Raw genomic sequence first — 18,741 nt, 5'->3', positions numbered from 1 at the left:
GAGCAGTTTGGCCTCAGGAGTCCCCCAGCCCTTCCCCCTTCCAGGCACACTCCTATATTGAGGCTTAGGGAGACAGCAAGAGGAAAACCACCAACCCCACATAACACCCCCAGAAAGTGAAAGGAGGACGTAATCTTCAGAAATATCTTCTCTTCCCATAAGTTTCAACAAGGAAATACAAAGGGCACAGACAAAACTGGGAAATGAGCCCTTTTTCCTTCCTCTCTGAGAGCTCTCATGCAGATTGCTCACACTTTCTCCTGCTCTGGAGGAAAAATGCACTTGTGGCTGCTCCATCACCATGGTACAGACCCATAGTACAGCACTGGAACTAAGTGAGCTACACAGAAAATCTGTCTTCTGAGGAGTGAGGTGGGCAGGGGCAAAGCACCTTCACACACAGCTTAAAAGAAAGCAGACATAAAAGGAAAAGGCAAATTAAAAAGTTCAACTTTTATTCTGTTCAAGTGTCCGGTCTTATACATCTCTCAGAGGACAACAATAGCAGCCTTCGGTGCTTACTGGGGAGCTGCTGCTCATCAGCTGCAATCCCACATACAGAGCCAATGTTACACCAAGCACAGGTCCTGCATATGCCAAACCACAGCCCTGCGAGTGCATCTACAGAATGGGAGCAAGCTGTTTCTAAGCTGGGAGTAGTGCCTTACTTAAATGGATGCATCTGTCAGCTATAGATGACTCAGGCCCGTTAGCCCCCTTGTCATTAAGTTTAGCCTGGAAAAATTCTCCCCATTGTCCTATGAATTTCCTTTAAAGGAAAGATAGGAAAGAATGGAAGGGTATTTCCAGACATTCCCAATTAAGTCTTTGTGTGAACGCACACAGAGTTCACCTTCGTTTCTGGGATCCAACATTTCAAGCACAGTTACTTTCACAAAGGGATTTCAGATGAGATTTCCAAAGGATTTAATGCTACCTACAGAGTTTAACATTAATCCAACACTGCAGCTGGAGGGATGGCAAGGAAAAGGTTCAAGTCTGATAGTGTCCAGTTCTGCCTCATGCACTGTTACAATGCAGATAGGACAGGAACACGTTTTGGCACGTTTTTATTAAGACCACTGAACGCATGGTAAGCAGTAAAAAGAATAAATCATTTTTAAATGCAATGCAAGGAAAAAGAAAATAAATCCAAATGAAACCTAAATGATAGTTTTCCCATTTATCATTCACACAGCCTTATTGAGGGTAACATTCCAAAGCAGACGATGCTACCACTTATGGTACAACAATGTTGGTCTGCAGTGAGAGAAGTTAACCAATAGTTAAGAAATTTCCCCATGCCCTCAAACAAAAGAAGAGCCAGAGGGAACAGCTGGCTTCAGGCAGAGATAAATGCAGGAGCACTACAAGGAACAACACCTCAGTAGAGAGCTCACCTTAATGTGCCTCTAAAGGCACAGCTATATCAAGGAAAAAAATGTTGTTCCTCTGAAGGACTGAAAATAAACCAACCAGGAATCAAATCATGGGAGCCTCTTTCTGAAGTGGAAAAAGGGAAATGATGTCACAGCTGTTAAATGGCATCCTGGGGTGCATTAAAAAGAGCGTGGCCAGCACGTCAAGGCAGGTGATCCTCCCCCTCTGCTCTGCCCTCGTGAGGCCTCACCTGGAGCACTGTGTCCAATTCTGGGCTCCCCTGTACAAAAGAGGCAGGGATCTCCTGGAGAGGGTCCAGCACTGGGCCACAAAGATGGTGCAGGGACGGGAGCATCTCCTGTATGAAGAAAGGCTGAGCTTTGCAGGGTGGTTGGATTAGATGATCTCTAGAGACCCCTTCCAGCTCCTACAGTCCTGTGACTCTGAAACCAATAAGAGTTTTTCCCCCATACGTATCATCTCCTGTAAAGGATGTGTCATTGATCTGACATTCATACAAGAAGAAGAGGACCTTGGGGTGGTTCAGCAACAGAAAGCCACTTAATACTATTTATGGTAACGACACCAAGCGTTTGCTTTAATTAAAATGAAATTAGCTAAGTGGAGTGTAGAAATGGTAATAAGAGAAATAAAAAATGAGGTAGGACATTCAAGAAGTGACAATTAATACCAAAGAACAGCACATCACAATTGATACCTGTAACAGCTTGTATTGGGCTTACATTTCACCATTCAGACTGATGGAGTGAATTCATTCCCACTGCTGAGTTCACTACGGACCAAAACATGAAGTCAGAAAACAACCCGGAAGAGAAACTTCATCTAACATTCCAGTGCATAGTTTCGGAGATACAGCAAGTTTTAACACATTTAATGAGTTTGGTAGCACCCACCTTACAGGTGGTTCAAATAATCCACTGTAACTTACTAATTTTTGGGGGTAGTTGGAGTGAAAGATAGAATTCTGTCTTACTAACCTCTGGTCATAGCATGGGGGGAGCATGCTCAAGATCAACAAGGGGTCCAAGAATTCATTCAGCTCAGCAGTGCTATTAAGGAAATAGTTTTAATTCAAGTTGTTTTATGATTTAGCAGCTAATAAATCTGTTTTGCTACCAACTAGAGTGCTTTGAAAAGACAGGCCAGGATAACAAGACACTGACCTGCTGATTGTCTGCTTACGGTGAGAGCTTTTCTTCCTGAACATACAGATCTATGTCAGAAAAAGCACAGATTCAGTTTGACAGAGATTGAAGGAAAAACACAGTATATACTGACTGAACACTTAGAAACGAGGAAGGATTATTGATGTAAGCTCATCCCTCAGACTGAGCAATCCAGGCAGGTATGGGAAGTGGAGTGAATCACTTTGCTGTGGGTTGAGCTTTACAGGAGGTCTGAGTCGTAAACGTATTCAGGACCTCCCGTTTCAGATCCTACCCTTCATGTTTTAAAGCTTCCTCCATTTCATCATATAAACCAATGCTATGAAATCACTATATCTTTCATGGAAGACCAAGAAGCATGTGTCAGGAGCAGGTAAATATTGCTGTCTTCCAGAATGGCAATGTATTCTTGTGCCACCTGTGTTTCTGGTACAAGAAGCTATCAGACTACTTAGCTTTCTGAGTGGCAGCATTGAGATATCTCAAGCCCTAACAGCCACGACTGAAAAACTGAGCTTTGAATATTGAAAAAGGAGCATAAAGCTAGTGTTTCCATGCACGATCAATACTGGCCTGTCTTAAAATTGCTTTGTAGATCTCAGGCATAGGGCAGTTCCTACTCAGCAAGCAGCAGAAGTAGAGCTGTCATTTGATAAGAAGTCAGAGGCTCACTTGTAGCAGAATAGCCTATTGTCCATTTCTCCTATGGATTCGGCACTGAGATACACTGCAGAGCTCAAGAGATGGGCAAGCTTCTAGAAGCACTACAGCATAAAAGCAGGAGCTGCTTGCTTATAGAAACTTCTGGCCTAGCTGCACAAAGCTTAGTTTGTATATGTGACATATGTAGAATCAAGAGTTTATGCATTCATCTACAATGACCTAGACACACAGGAGAAAACTGTCCCTGTAAGCTAGGTTAAAATCCTATGAGGTACATTGCCTTTCAGCCCTGTCTAGCCTTTACACATGTTGTAATCAGACTACCCAGTGGCCTTGAATACAACACAGACCTCAAGCCTCTCCATCCAATTGCCATTACACTCCAGCACAATCTTTTGGCACAGAATAAGGAAGAAAATAAGGTTTCCTTCACCATCCAAACAGCCCCTATGAGAAAGTGCCTGGAAAACAGTACTGCTGTAGCTAAGCCTAAAGCCATTCCTGCCTTACCCAAGCTGTGCTAAGTCCACCTTGCAGTTCCTGCCCCACCAATTCAAAATGCTTGTGTACACGAATGCAATCCAAAATGCAGCAGCACCAACACTTTGAGCAACAGTGCTTGCTGTGATGCAGGCATTTTGGAATAATATTGTTTCCCATCAATTTGGCAGTGGCTCCAACTCTAACATAATTTGAACACTAACCCTGTTAGGAACAGTGCCTTACCTTCCAGATAAAGAAAATTATATTATTCCTCTGGGCTGTTTAAAGCTTAACAGTGAACTAAGGGAGGCAGAATTTACATCTTCCTTAAAAACAGTTTTATAAACAGATTTCCTAGATTTTAATACAGCTTTATTTAAGCATCTGAACATCAACAAATCCAGAGCCCAGTTAACATTGTTCATGGTTTCAGTATGTTTAGTGTCTATATATCATATCTTACATCTCATGAGGAAAACCATGGCGCCCTATTGCACCAACATCCAAGGGATCATCAGGCTTTGCTAAGCCAGCACTCCCACTGGCAGTTTGTCGGGAACTGCTTCAGAGATGGCTGCAGCTTCCTCCCTTTGTGCACACAGGAAGCCTCCAAACATTCCGTGCCTGTTTGCAGCACTCCACCTCGGAGACGACCTGTTGGCTTGATGCGGAGTATTGCAACCAGGACCTGCAGTCCACGAGCCTCCTATTCCTTCTGATGGAAAAGGGCAGACCCAGGGTGTGCTGGAGACACACCTTAACCACTCCACCTCCAGACATGAGTAGCAGCAGCTATCACAGGTTATCTACCCTGTGCAGGGTTTTGTCAAACAACACCAAACAGGTCAGACTTGTTTCAATAAAGATTGCTCTGTTCAAGGGATCTGGAAATCAGACCTCAGAGGATTCTCATACTGCTCCTTAACAATGGGGGAATAAAACAGGGAAGAATAGGACAGGTTACTTTTCCAGTATTAAGTTCAACCAGCGTTAGCCTCTTGCTTAACACAAGAGGTTAACAGGAACTGACAGCTGCTGAAGGGTGAAAGACAACAAAAAAAAATTAAGCAGATCTGAAGTTTTTGTTCTTAAAAAAAAAAAAATTGGCAACAAATCTAACAGCTGAATGGGCAGGGGCAGAGGAAAACTGAGTTATTCCTCTTTTCTATTATCACTGCTAACCCCAGGGGATGCCTTGACACACTGGTTTTATGTTTGCATTTGTTAAGTTCCTGATACTCTGTCACGTAAAAGCAGCTTAAAAACTTTAAAAGCCAAGATCACGAAGCTACTCAGTGCTTCCGGGAGAACAGATGAGATTGCTTTCAATCCAGATCTTTCATATTATCCAGATAATTTGTATTCTAACCATTTCGGAATAGGCTACATGCCTGGAATTATTTCAGTTTGGGCCTCCAAAGCATCCACTGGAGAAAAGGATGCTATGTGATTAACTCGTCAGTACGAGTGACTTGAAACTGCCAAAAAAATTGCAATCTCTAATGCACAGATGGAGTTCTGGGGGGAGAACTCCTTCCCAGGGGAAGACAACAGGGTGTCAAACATAAGGGGGAAACGACAATTAGTAACCAAACACAATCCTGCATCCAAATTGATGGCTGAGATAAATTCACCCCCCAAAATCCCAGTGCCAGCATCTAGGTAAAAGAATCAACTCTCTGTATCCTATCCCAACCAGTCTGTGGGGCCTCACTTACTGAACTGCCTAATTGGAGGGGATTAGTGGCAGGTGTCACAGACATGGAGGTACAGGAAGTTTCCTAGACTCTTGATCATTGCTTGCAGGACACTCATTCCCTGACACTATAATCCCCATTTGAAGTAAGGCAGCAACCCCCACGTTTCCTTTTCTCCTCCATTCAGAGGTTTCACCAGCACCACCCACTTCACTCCGTTTCCCGTCCAAAACAGCAGCAACACCTCTTACTCCCACTGGTCCTTGCTCAGGAGCCATCTAAACCTGTCTTGATCCTCATCCTGATCCCAAGCTTTCCACATCCTGAGGCAAGAAGCAGCCTCAGAGTCATGATTGTTCAGGGACTCCTTGGCTAGTTTGATAGTGACTGGAGAGGAGGAAGGGGAGGATCTGGGATAAAGGGGACTGGAATGGCCTTGTGTTTCCTTCTTGTTGGTCAGAGGTTCCTCCCCTTCTTTCAGGGGCTCAGGCTTGTTCTTTGTCTGCCCTCCACAGCCGCTCTTTGACTTCCAAGGGCAGCGTGTTGAACAAGTCCTCCTCTACCACAAGCCCGCTGCGTTTCAGCAGAGGACACTCTCCCAGCTCCACTGGCAGGCACTCCAAGCGGTTCCCTCGCAGCTCTATCTGTGATAGGTTTGTCAGCTCTCCAACACGGGATGGGAGTGACTGCAGCACATTGTTTCCCAGGTTCAAGGTTCTCAGCTTCCTGCACTGGAACAGCTCTGGTGGGAGATTCTCGATCTGAAAGGAAAAAAAAGATCAATTACAGATGAAGTTACCTAATAGGACACACACTCATAAGACAATAACAAGGGCACACATCTCACTGTTTACAAAGCTCTCAGCTGCCCTTCCTTAAGTGAGCTCCTGATCTCTACCATAAGGAGTGCTCCTGAAGTAAGGAGTTATACAGCATAAGGCCTCCCAACACAGCTCTCCCACTGGCCATTCTTCCCCATCTCCTCTCAGAGCAACGCCACACCAGCAGGTCTCAACTACTTGGCACCTCTCAGCTTTGAGATCTTACTGTATCAACCTTTTAAAATGTTATTCTTTGCATCTCACAGGAAAGCTAAAAGCCTTCTTGTATGCTTTCATTACGTATTAGATATGGTAGATTTCGATGTACTCCATTACCTGGAGCAGACACTACGTGAGTACAACTGTCAACATGCTCCGATAAATTCAAAGCCTCATCATAAACGTTATCATTTGCCTTTATACAGAACCATGTCTCTTTTTTAACCTTGAATTATGAATTATAACCATGACACAGCTAAATGGAATTGTAATTAATTCTGAATGAAGTTAAGTCCAACCAAAAGCAGGGACGAGTCAAGACCAATTAAAAACAGCTAAATTCAGCCATCGTTATTGGTGCTGTCAAGTGCTATGTGACACAGCGACACACAATCAAATGATCACAGATTGGGAAATGCCTTCCTACCAGCCCTTGTGCTCCTGAAGTACAATGAATAGTACTACATTAAGACTAGTTTCTTAGACCTCCATTTTAGGACCAAAGCTGATATCAATCTAGGGAATACAAGCTTCCAGCTGCAGAGAAACAAGTGACAGGCTTTAGGAAACAGTCTCTAACTGCCACTTCAAAGCAATTTCCTGTAAGAAAAAATAATAATAAATGCTACAAGAGCTGTTCAACAAAAGAATTACCCCTGGAGTTATTTGCAGGAGATAAAACCCTCAGAAAGAAAAGCTAAAGCTTGAAAAATTTAAACAGAACAGCAGTACCAGGAATATCTCACACACCACTGTAACACATTGAATCCTACAGATAGCAAACGCACCAGAATTACCTGTGCTCACAGAGGAACATTCAGACTCCTGTGCACTTACCCTGTTGGCTGTCACAGCCAGGTTCTGCAGGTTCTGAAGCAGTCCTATGTCTGGCGGTATGGAAGTCAAGTTGTTGTGGCTGAGATCCAAATACCGAAGTTTTCTGCAATAGAAGAGCTGGGTAGGAATCTTTTCGATCTTGTTACGGTTCAGGTAAAGGCGCTCTAAATTGGTGAGGTTGCCTATTTGCATGGGGATGTAGGCAATGTGGTTGTACCACAATTTAAGGCAAGTGAGACGATGTAAGTGCTGGAAGCTGATGATTTCCTCAATGGTCTTGAGGTTATTGTCCTTCAGGTCTATCTCCTGCAGATTGTGAAGGCTAAAGATGGAGTGAGGAATGCGCTCCAAGTCACAACGGATCAGCTCCAGCTCTGTCAGGTTGACCATTTTCTTAAGGCTGTTGAGAACAATGAGCTTGGTGCCCTCGTTGTTGATGGAAAGCTTCTGAAGATGCACACCAACATCTGTCACCACCTGTGGCAGCTTGGTGAGGTTACTCTTCAACCTCAACACCTTCAGCCTCTTCAGCTCCCTCAGTCCATCTATTACAATGTACCGGTTGTTTTCAGCACTCAGATTCCCCGTCAGATGAAGCTCTTCTAGTGTCTTCAGGCTATAAATCCAAAGAGGAATCTCCTTGATGTCTGTGAACTTGATGTGGAGAGATTTCAAATTCTCCCTCAAGAAGGCCAGGGCTGGAGCCTCAATTTTGGCAGCGGTGTGGTAAAGCCATAGTTCCTTAAGGCTGGTGAGCTGAGCAATGCTTGGGGGAATGGTGACATCAGGGATAAGCTCCAGCTTCAAGACCTCCAGCTCTATGAGGTCAAAGACCGTGTCAGGAATGCCACTCAACATGAACAGATGCAGTTCCAGCTTATCCTGAGAGTTCTTGGTGATCCTCTGCCGCAGCTTCTCCAAAGTCCACTCATTATTGAGGTTCAGCTGCCGCAGCTTGTTCTCACTCACCTCCGACAGAAAAACAGCAAAGCGCTTTGAATACAGGGGGTCATACTGATCGATCAGATGGAGCATAAAAGCAAAGTCATTTTTCACATCAGGAATGTCACTGTAACTGCTCTCCTCACGGATAGACTCAAAGGAGTATTTCTTGAGCGATCGCCTCAGCATCCACCAGAGGGTGTACATGCAGATCAAGCCATAGACTACCACCAAGCTGATATAGAAAGATGCCAAGATTTTAAAGAGAGTGGCCAAAGGATGAGCACAGCGATACATCCTGTAGCCAGTCAAGCTCTCAATGTCCACCTTACAGTCAACATCAAATGTTATGTTGTTGACATAATAAACGGTATAGCAGATGATGAGAATGAACTTGATTACTTTGATGATGGTCTGTCTCATGTAGAGGCGATACACTATATCTCCCTCTTCCACATGCGTGCGGAACTTCTTCACTTTTTCAAAGAGTGCTTTGGCCTGTTCACCTTCCTTTTTGTCCAAGACACCTGTCTCAGATCGGTCCACAATTCCTTGTTCAATTCGAGACTTTGTTCTCTGCAGCATGGGAACAGTGGCTTCCACATCCTCACTGACTGTGGAGGATTTCTTGTCCATGGAGCCATTCATTTTCCCAAATGCTGGCTTGGTATCGCTCTCTTCCACCACCGTCTCAGATAATGCCCTTGTTGTCCATGGAGAGTCAAAACACTTAAGCAAAATAGACACAAAATGCTCCAGCTTGGAGCTGGTCCTTGGAAATTTGAACCAGAAGTTGCTGCAAGCCAGGAAGATAAGAGTATGTAGCAGCACCAGATAAGGAAAATACTTGGCAAACCAGTGAAGGCGGTTCTCATAACACACCGCATCCACATAGTTATACTGGTGCCGATCCAAATCATATTGGATCCCTGTAGGCCCTGTATCAGCAGAGGGAACGAGACTAGAGTTATAGTATATACGCTCTGGGGTTACAGCTGTCCATCCTCTGACAGTGTCATTGCAAGAGTCTTTGGTAATCCATTTACAGGGCAAACAAATCATTTTGTCCTGGGTGACCTGAAGTGTCCCTCCAAACACCGCGATCATCAGCATCACTATGGAAATGTAGTCTGTGAATACGTCCCACCATGGCTTCAGGATGCGGTATGCTGGCTGAGTGTCAGCAAAGTATCGCAATTCAGTGACTGGAATCATGATTCACCACCTGAAAGGAAAACAGAAGCAGCCATTACTAAAACTCTTGTTCTGTTCTTCTGGAGGGTATCAGGAAACTCACATTTTATGTGCTGGCAAAGCAAAACTGAATTAAGTCCTAGTTTCAAATCACTTGGATACAAACAAGACTACCTGAGTACCCTCATAGGTGAGTAGTTACAAGGCATCAGAACTCATACTTGTCATTAGCAGTCTGCAGGTGAAAAATTCATATTGAAAGACTAACTGACTGATTAGCAATTGGAAGCTTTCAGCTTTATCTAAGGATATCATGTCAGTGACAAAGGAATTTGACAGCATAATCAGAGAAAATCCACACACACAGCACAATTGTCACGTGTTTGTTACTCTATCACAGAGCTAAGAAATAGCTCTACATCTCTGTAGCTCTCCAATTGCAGAGGGAAAAAAGAGGATTTACAAGCATTAGTTCTACTTCCTAGAACCGCTACATTGACGCAACTCATATTTGATTAAGAAAACTGGAAAAGAACAAGAAGTTGCTTGATATCATCCCTTTTCCTTCCACAGGAAGAAGTTTTGGCTCTCCACCTCTGCATCAACTTCCCAAAGAAACAGTACTTGCCTACAGACAGGCTCACTTCTGAAATCCTGTAACAGCTGCTCTTTGTTTTCTTCACTTCAGAAGCACAGGAGAAGGGAAACATACTTAATATAAGAATTCACTTCCCTGACCAACCACTCCCACCTAGAGTTCATATCAGCTGGGATTTAAGAGTCACAAAGGAAATGAAAAGGTTCTGGGAAGAGAGACCTCATGGCAGAGCTTGTTCTGTCTTCCTCCAGAAGGAACAAGCCACAGAAAACCCACACACCCGACATCTGTTAGTGCAAACTCACAAAGCATCCCCTGTATCTGATAGGCAACACAAGTGAAGTACATGAAGTCATTATGGCTTGTTCTAATGATGCTGAAAAAGCAGTAATATCGCATTATACTTACTAGCAATCTTCAGGAGGACAAGCACAAATCTTTGTCATTTTGAGACTCCTATCAACTGTAACAGAGGAAGAACAAAAGTTCAATCCTACTTCCTCAGCCCATGAGGCAGCATTCGTACAGGCTGTCCTGAAAAGCCCTGGGGAGCTATGGGCTTGATAGCAGCTTTTTATATATCATTGGCTGAGCCAAGCAGAGTGACCACACCATCTGCTTTTGTAGAACAGGAATTTGTATTTAAAATTAACTTCCAGACCAGAACTGCAAAGGAAGCCCCTCCTAACACAAACTCAAGCTCCCTAGAGACACTAAATAGGGAGAACTCTGGTGCTGTTCATTAAAGAACTGCTCCCTACTTAAACACCTTCCTACTCCTCCAGCCTTACATCAGGGGAAAAAGATTCTCATCCCCTTTCTTTCTCTTGTCTAAATACCACTTCTCCCCAATGATCCTTTCTTCTTCCCTCCAGTGCTTCTTCACTCCTGGCAGTGAAGCTTTAGCAGGAATTAGGTCCTTCACAGCTGTCCACAGAATGGTTATGAAATAGAGGTGAACTTCTCAGGAAGCAGAGTCTCATGGTTAAGGCATTTTCCAGACCCAAGCTGAGCGCTGCGTTACCAGTTTTTCCTCAGTCTAAGAAATATCTCCTTCCTTTTTTGCAATAAACCTACCCTGTGTTTACTTTGGTTTGTATCTCACGACAGCTAGGAAGGAAAGCAAAAATAATAGGGCAACAGGCTCCCTAATCCTATTTACCATCCACATGGGATAGGAAATCTGCCTTTACATTGTGCAGCTACAAGACAGCTAACAAATCATCTGTTTGAATGTCCCACGACAGCCTGTTACAGCTCCGTATCAACAGTTAAACCCTGGTGTGGTGGAGCAGGAAATCCCCTGCCCTCCAGTAACAATGATAGGGTCACTGCGTGAAGAAAAGGACATTCTCAGCAAGTTCCCACTCCTCCTGGCAGCCGTGGAGGTTCTGTTCAAGTCCCAGATGAAAAGCAATAAAGCAAAGGGTCATTTTACAGAAGCTGGAGTCCCTCAGGTCTTATCTAATCTTACTTGCAGCATCTGTAGTAAAAGGGAAAACTGACCACCAAAATCTTGGGAAACCAAGGGAAAGAGTCACCACCCTCTTCAAGCAGATTTCCCACATATGCAACCCATTCTAGTTCCTGAAAGACCTGATGACTGTTCTGCAGCAAAACACAAGTGTCATTATCTCGTAGACCCCATTTCATCATCGTTTTAAAGCGTGATTCTGGTTGCAACACTCCCATCTGGATTCAGGCAGGCAGTTTTGCTGCTGGGATTGATGACAGCAGATTAACTTCAAGAAGTCAGATTCTCAGGGCTTACCTTTGCTACCCAATACCTGCACAATACAATTCTGCCTATAGGAACCGTGCTGCACGAGCCAACAGGTGGGAACATCATATCTCAAGCCCTGTCTACTTATCAGAAGCATAAGGAAGTTTTCCAGAGGTATAATTAATTAGGCAAGCTCTAGGAATTGCACACAGAAGAAATCTTACAAGCGTGCATCTGTCTCAAAGGTCTTTCCGCTTTCACACTCCATACCGATTCACCATGCATAAAGTGAGCAGTCTCCCACTTCTCACTTTAGAAGTGCCATCACTTTTGAGGGCTTCAGTTGCACCAAAGCAGCACTGTGCTGCAATTCATACCTAATATAGAACAGGAAGAGTAGTTCGAGCCTGTACAGGTAAAGACCTGTGTGCTAAAGTTTCACTGTGATACAGCAAGACCGCAATACATTGTGTTGAGGGACGTGGTTTAGTGAGAACTATTGGTGATGGGTGGATGGTAGGACTGGGTGTCTTGTGGGTCTTTTCCAGCCTTGGTGATCCTACGATATCTATCAATTCAGCCCACAAATACACTTCCAAATCTCTGCAATATCCACATTTAGGTATTGCAAATCCCTTCAGCGCCTGCAGATTTACCTGGACCTGAGTTGGCATCCCACTACAGAGTGATAGTCAGGCAACCTCAGGAAGGCAGGCAGAGCCCATTTAATACAAACAAGCCACAGCCATCCCTGCATCACCTCCCAGATACCTACCTACCACGTGCAGCACAGGCCATCTGTCAACACCAAAGAGGCCGATACAACAAGCAGATGAAATGGCAATTTCAAATTTACATAAGAAGGCTGCCAAAATTACCTAGACTTCAAATCTTAAGTATCATCAAGTATGAATATTAAGTTTTATTAGGAAAAAAGGAGGAAAGAAAATCGCTTAAAATAACAGGGACATCCTGAGCACACAACATCTAAACAATAAAATCATTCAGAAACAAGAATAAACTTATCCAGCTAACAAAAACCTTGTATTGTAGCATGTATCTTAAGCAGTAAAGACCAGAGCTGAGAGCACAAATCCTCTTCAAAAGATGCAAGACTCCTGTGATACTTAAGATGACCAAGGAATGAACAGAGTGACTGCAAGAGCACAAGGCTCCTCTCCTTAGAGGAATTTCCCTATTAAAACCAACAATCACCTCAACATGCAAAGACAGAATTATTGCTGACAGATACCTGGCTGAGCTGTGCTTGCAATTCCTGCCTGTACCTGCTGACCAGCATACTCAGCTAGAGACAAAGTGAACAGAAACATCATTGTTTAGTTTCACTGGCTGGTATGTCATCAGCTTGACTCATTATTTGCTGAATACTTTATCCATCCCCCTCTTTCCTTTCTTCCTTCTGCTGACCATCATGTCACAAACAGCTACTGGCAAAACAGGATTACATGCAAGATCTCATGACGTGCCCAAGAATTTCCTCAGTTTCTATCTCTCACTTCCAGGACCTCTCCTTGAAAGCAGAGAAATCCTTACCTTTAGTGGGATGCAGCACCCAAGGGAGGCAATCTCATAAAACAAATTTAAATAGCTAGACAAGATGTATTGTATACTGGATAACTGCAAACCTTTAGGTTTTATCACACATTCTTAAATCTCAGACTGCAAAGCAGCAGTCAAGCACGGCCGACAGTTCCTTACCTCTCAGAAGCCCAGAGAACAAGGGAGGTGTTTGTGTGCTGACAGTATCAGAGGGAGATAATAGTAAAGAAAAATGACTTGGTGCCCTAAAGACTATAGCCCTGATTTTGACGAGCTGTAACATGTTACAATAAGCTTTCAAAACAGCAGAGCTTCCCTCCCCAGCATGCTGCCACCTGAAACACTAAAGACGGGCAGAACACAGAGCTCTTTGTTCAAGCACCAGGAAATGTAAAGAGCTTTGCAAGTCAGAAATGGGAATGGTAATTTGTGTTTTTCCTCTCCCCCCCCACCCCCACTTTGTTTATTAGGCTCAGAATTGAAAGCAAAGGGAGGTTAAAACAGAGCTGCTTTCAGTCACTCCTCAGAAAACCTTCCAAACAGGGACAGCCACATGACCAACTGGAAAAGCCCAAGATGTCAGATGGAATAATACTCCAGTGATTTTCTCCCTCACTGTTTATAGAAGTAAACAGCAAGGAAACCAGATGCCAGAGTCCCAAACAACGGCCTGTCATCTTTACATCTGTGTCTGCCTGCAATAAAGCCTCTCCTGTAGAAAATGCCTTCTGAAACAGAGAAACAAACATGAAGTTTAAAGGACTGCACATTACTCAGACTGGCAGATAGAACAGTGGAATAGGGGCAGCCAGTACTTACGCTCCTCACCTGCTGGAACAGCCAGCAAACTGAACAGAGTAAATTATGTGGGTTTTCATATAACCACCAGCTGAATGCAGCATTCAGCCCCACCCAAGCCACAAGATACAGGAGGATGAAGCTAATTAACCAGGGAACACCTTTACTGAAGCTCACAGAAAAAACTCACCTACACTACAGACAGGACTCTTACCATCTTTACAGCTACCTTTTAATTGACTCTTCCTGACAGATGCAAGACTCACGTTCTTAGCAAAGTGCAACAGCTCCTGTTTACTATCACACAAGCAAACCTGTCCTAACAAGCACAGGGCAGAACATCTGCACAATCAGAACAATCCATGGATGGCCTGCCCATCTTCTGCAAGGTTTTAGCTCAGCTGCTGAAGTTATGAGCATCACTGATGCTGGCATCAGGGACCATGTCAGTGTGATACAGCTATGGAAGTTCAAATGCTATCAGATGACTTGCTACAGTGATGCAAACCAGAGAAAAATCCTGTGTCAGCTTATAAATTATGAATGTGTGTGGTCACAGGTTTTCTATCCAAAATTAATTTCCTTCATCATAGAAGAGATGCCTCAAGGACAGGGCATTGGAGCTTGCCTTTGAAAACTATGACGGCTTTACCCCAATGGGACACTGCAGAACACTCCTTTGTAACAACAAATGCAAGTGGTTGAATTAACTACTTAAGATTAAAAAAAGGACAAGAGTGTTAACTTGGAACAAGCAGAACAGCTTCAAGCACTCCCTCCGCTGCAGAAGTCTATTCAGCATTTCATTCCAGCATTGGAAAGTGATACAAAAAAGGGGTAAACAATTGTCTTCAATTAAGACTGAAATGGTGGGCAGAGCAGAGCTCTGACATTTCTAACAAGAGATTGAGAAATCGAGACACCAGACTCAAAGCCAAGACTTTTAAGCAAGCATCATCACATTTTATCCTTAACAAACTGACAACATCTACAAATTTATTAGCATGAAAACAGCTGTGGCAACACCCAGAGAGATGGACCAAAGATGAAAGAGGATTTCAACAAGAGCAAAGCAAGACTTCAGCTGTCAGCACAATAATATTTTGCCTTAGTCTGACGAAAGAGAAATAAGCATATATTCACCTGCTTACTTCTGACCCTGCAACCTTGTCTTCAGCACCATGAGCTTCAAAACAGTGGCTGGGACTTCCAGCTCAGCACATTTGCTGATTGTATTCACTAATTGATAAGAGAGAGGCAATAAAACCACAACTCTAAAGCAGAAACTGTTAACTAGTCCAGTGCACTAATTTGGCACAGAGGAGCTTTATATTGCCCAGTAATTTTACAGCAAACATTAACAAAACCTAGTATAGGAGGTAAAAGCACTATTATTCCAGCAGGGTGATTCTGACTGAATAGCTTTTAGTTACAAATGCAGTTGAACAGCAACAGCAGGGCCATATGTAACCCATCTATATCAACTGGATTGCCATTTGCAATACAAAATGCATGCAAAACAGCTTAGGGAAAAAAGCTGCCTGGAAGCATTCAAGATATTCTCTTCAAACAACAGAGACTGTTAAATGCCAGTTCAGCAATAACACACATCCTAAACTGAGGCTATTTTTGAAAACACTTACTTGGAAAAACACGCAGGAAGGAGGTTTGCAACATTGCAACAAAGTACGTCTGTATTTAACCTCTACCAAAACAGTGGTGGGACATCCCAGCGTGAAGGAGCCCCACATAAAATGTAGAAACCTTTCTGTACTCCACCACCACTCACACAACTTCACTGTGTTTTCCTAGACACCAGCAAGGCTCAGTTCAACATCAGCGACTTTCACTTCTCTTTTAAATACTCAATTGAACAAAGTTCTCCTTTAGAACGTGGAAGAATTCATGAAGGCCTGTAGGATTGCACACAGCAACACAGTAACTCGCACTTGAATTCCATGACTTTTTGATACTAAGTCAGAGCACCCTAAGCCAGGAACTGGCTTTCTGAACATCTGCAGTGCTTATGAGAATGTAGTAACTCAAAGCATTTGGGAAGTCATCACTAAAAGGCTTCAGGCACTCCACATTTCAAACCTGGAAGCATTAGATTTTAACACATGGCTTCTGGACTATCTTAAAGAGCTATTTATGCACATTCCCTTTGACCTACATTAATAAAGCTATTGCTTCCAAGTACCGTGTATGATCAGCACAACAAAGCAAAATCCCTGAGCTGTCAGAACACAAACCTGCACCTCCCCACTGCTCACAGACCCATCTGGACTGCATCTCTCAGCCTCCAGATAAGCAGGGCACTCTGCGCTACCTTTCAACACAGAGACCCAAAGAGACAAAGTTTCCAGCTAACAATACTTAACACTGTTTAAGTGCCACCCACAGGGGCAACAAGTCAGCGCTCTCCTAAGTTAACCATGGAAAAAAACGTTTGAGATGTTTACATAGCAATACAAACATCGCCTTACTGGAAACTGAAGAATATTGACCAAAATAAACAGAAATCATACTGCCTTAAAGTACTTTTCTTAACGTAAGTAGTCAGGGTCTATGCGGCCAGGAGCTAAATTCACCAGTGAATGCAACAGTTAAGTTTGACATACAACACATTGTTACTTGATTCTTTTTTCCCCCACCTTAAAACATAGGCCTCACAGATGTAAATGAATACCACCACTGTCCCTGATGCACCGCCTTTCCTCCTTGCTCTTTTATCAAACATCTGATCACCGCCTTGTGTTTTGCAACTATATTTAAGCAGCGTTCTCATGATTTCATTTGTGTCTTTAACACACCACTCCCAAACTGGCCTGCAGCCCTTACCCTGCAGATGGGTTCTGCTATCTGCACTTCAGCTCTCTGTGCTGGAAGTGGGTGATGTTCCTGTGTGCTGGATCCTGAGCAGGTGCTGAAGCGTTGCATTCCCCACACGCCATGGGAACAGCTTCCCTGAAATCAAGCAGAGATTATCAGCAGAGAGAAGGAAGATAACAGAGGAACCACGTTATGTCAAAGTTTGGGAGAGGATGTCTAAGATTCTAGGAACAAACTAGATGGTCATTGGGAACTAAGAAGAGATGCTGAGAGCTGGAAAGATGTTAGAAACTGTAAGTTTCAAAGAGGAAACAAATCTCCATTTGTTCCAGAAGCCATCAAGAAGCAGGTGTTGCAAACCCATTTAAAGGAGACTTAGATCCACTGCTGCAACTAATAGAGACAAACTAACCTCCTTGAGGAAAGATCTAAATGCATCAGGACTCCCTGAAAACACACATCCCGCATCATTTGACACTCAATCGACTATTACCACTCTTCACATCTACCAACATGAAGGTTTTTAAAGCAGTGGCAATTTAGCATCATCAACAAGAACTACAACAGTTTTTTCTCGTTGTTTCCTGCATATCAGCATGGGGAAGCAGACAAGGGAGCAAGCCCTGGCTCTGAGGGATCCTTCAAGCCTTAAAATCAGGGAGGACTGCAGACCTTCAGAAAGCATTTTGTCAACAAGAAGCAGGAAAGACACTAAAAGCGATGGAAAAGGAAGAGGCATCACTAGGAAAAAACACACATTGGTTAACATGTTCAACCCAAGAACATGCTGGGATCAGCCAACAGGGCTGCCACATTCAGAAGGAACCTGCCCACAATCAAAGCTCTCCCACTCGAGCCGTGCCAAAGTGCTGCAAAGGAACAGGGTAAAGGAGAGGACTGGCTGACCTTCCTTCCCTCCCCACCCTGCTGTCAGGGCTCAGCACCGCCTCAAACCACAGCACGACACACCCGCCCAGCACTGACAGCACATCGCCCCTGTGCGCCCACCGCCCTAAAACACACACTAGGACTAAACGAGACGGAAAGAAAGTTAATTCACAACCCCCACCGGCCCCAGCCGCCCCCACAACAAGCACCGATGGCGGCCGCTCCCCACACACCCCCGGGCCGCCTCCCATCCCGGGCCGCCTCCCACCCCAGGCCGCAGGCCGCAGCCCACCCCCGCCCGTACCCACCTGTCCGCACCGACCCTCCGCACCCCCGCCCTCCCTCACACCGGCTCGGGCTCCTTTTGTCCGCACCGAGGCGGCCCCACCCCGGAACTGACCTCACCCGGCCGCCATAGGCGGACACACGGGGAGCGCCCCGCCGCCGCCTCTAGCGAGCGGCTGAAGAGGGCGCCGCCATCTTGGAGGCGGGCCCAAGGGGAAGGACGCGCCGCCATCTTTACGTAGGGCGAGGCCGCGCAGGGTGGGATGGAATTTATGTGTCCGGATGTAACAAGGAGAGAGGGGGAGGGAGGGAAAGTGAAGGTGCGGGCGCCATCTTGGTGCAGGGCAGAGCGCAAAATGGCGGAAATCTTAAAGGGGCAGCCACCCAGAGCTGAGGTGGGATAGAGGTGCAGTGCCTTCATGTGTCAGTACATTGGATTCCTTCTTCTCCCTAAATAAAGAGATTTACCTCTTCATTATGGTTTTTGTGTGTGTGTGAATAGGAGTGGTATCAATATCGAAGCTATTCAGCAGTATTGGTTGTATTTGTTATTGTATCTGTATTGTACACGTTGGTGCTGTGAGGTTTGATCCAGCAGCAGGTCTGTGGGAGCTGGGAAAGGCAGAGCCGTCCT

The 18,741-nt window shown here is 44.5% G+C and overlaps 1 protein-coding gene across 3 annotated transcripts; it reads right to left on the bottom strand.

Moving 5' to 3' along the window:
* Nucleotides 1-434: 434 nt before the first annotated feature.
* On the bottom strand, nt 435-18,346 carry LRRC8A (leucine rich repeat containing 8 VRAC subunit A). 3 transcript variants are annotated; one of them, XM_015878916.2, is made up of 4 exons: nt 18,223-18,346; nt 16,944-17,069; nt 7,288-9,454; nt 435-6,171 (listed from the first exon to the last, which is right to left on the bottom strand). In XM_015878916.2, the coding sequence occupies exons 3-4, from the start codon at nt 9,442-9,444 to the stop codon at nt 5,896-5,898; spliced, it is 2,433 nt and encodes an 810-aa protein (XP_015734402.1). In that variant the 5' UTR covers nt 9,445-9,454; nt 16,944-17,069; nt 18,223-18,346; the 3' UTR covers nt 435-5,895. The 3 variants fall into 3 exon arrangements, with proteins under 3 accessions (XP_015734402.1, XP_015734401.1, XP_032303986.1); XM_015878915.1 differs by lacking the exon at nt 18,223-18,346 and adding an exon at nt 18,131-18,214; XM_032448095.1 differs by lacking the exons at nt 16,944-17,069; nt 18,223-18,346 and adding an exon at nt 10,430-10,451.
* Between the last annotated feature and the right edge of the window lie 395 nt (nt 18,347-18,741).

This window comes from Coturnix japonica, chromosome 17 (genome assembly GCF_001577835.2).
Source record: "Coturnix japonica isolate 7356 chromosome 17, Coturnix japonica 2.1, whole genome shotgun sequence".
NCBI classification, from domain to species: Eukaryota; Metazoa; Chordata; class Aves; order Galliformes; family Phasianidae; genus Coturnix; species Coturnix japonica.
This window is presented reverse-complemented; position numbering and strand designations above follow the sequence as displayed.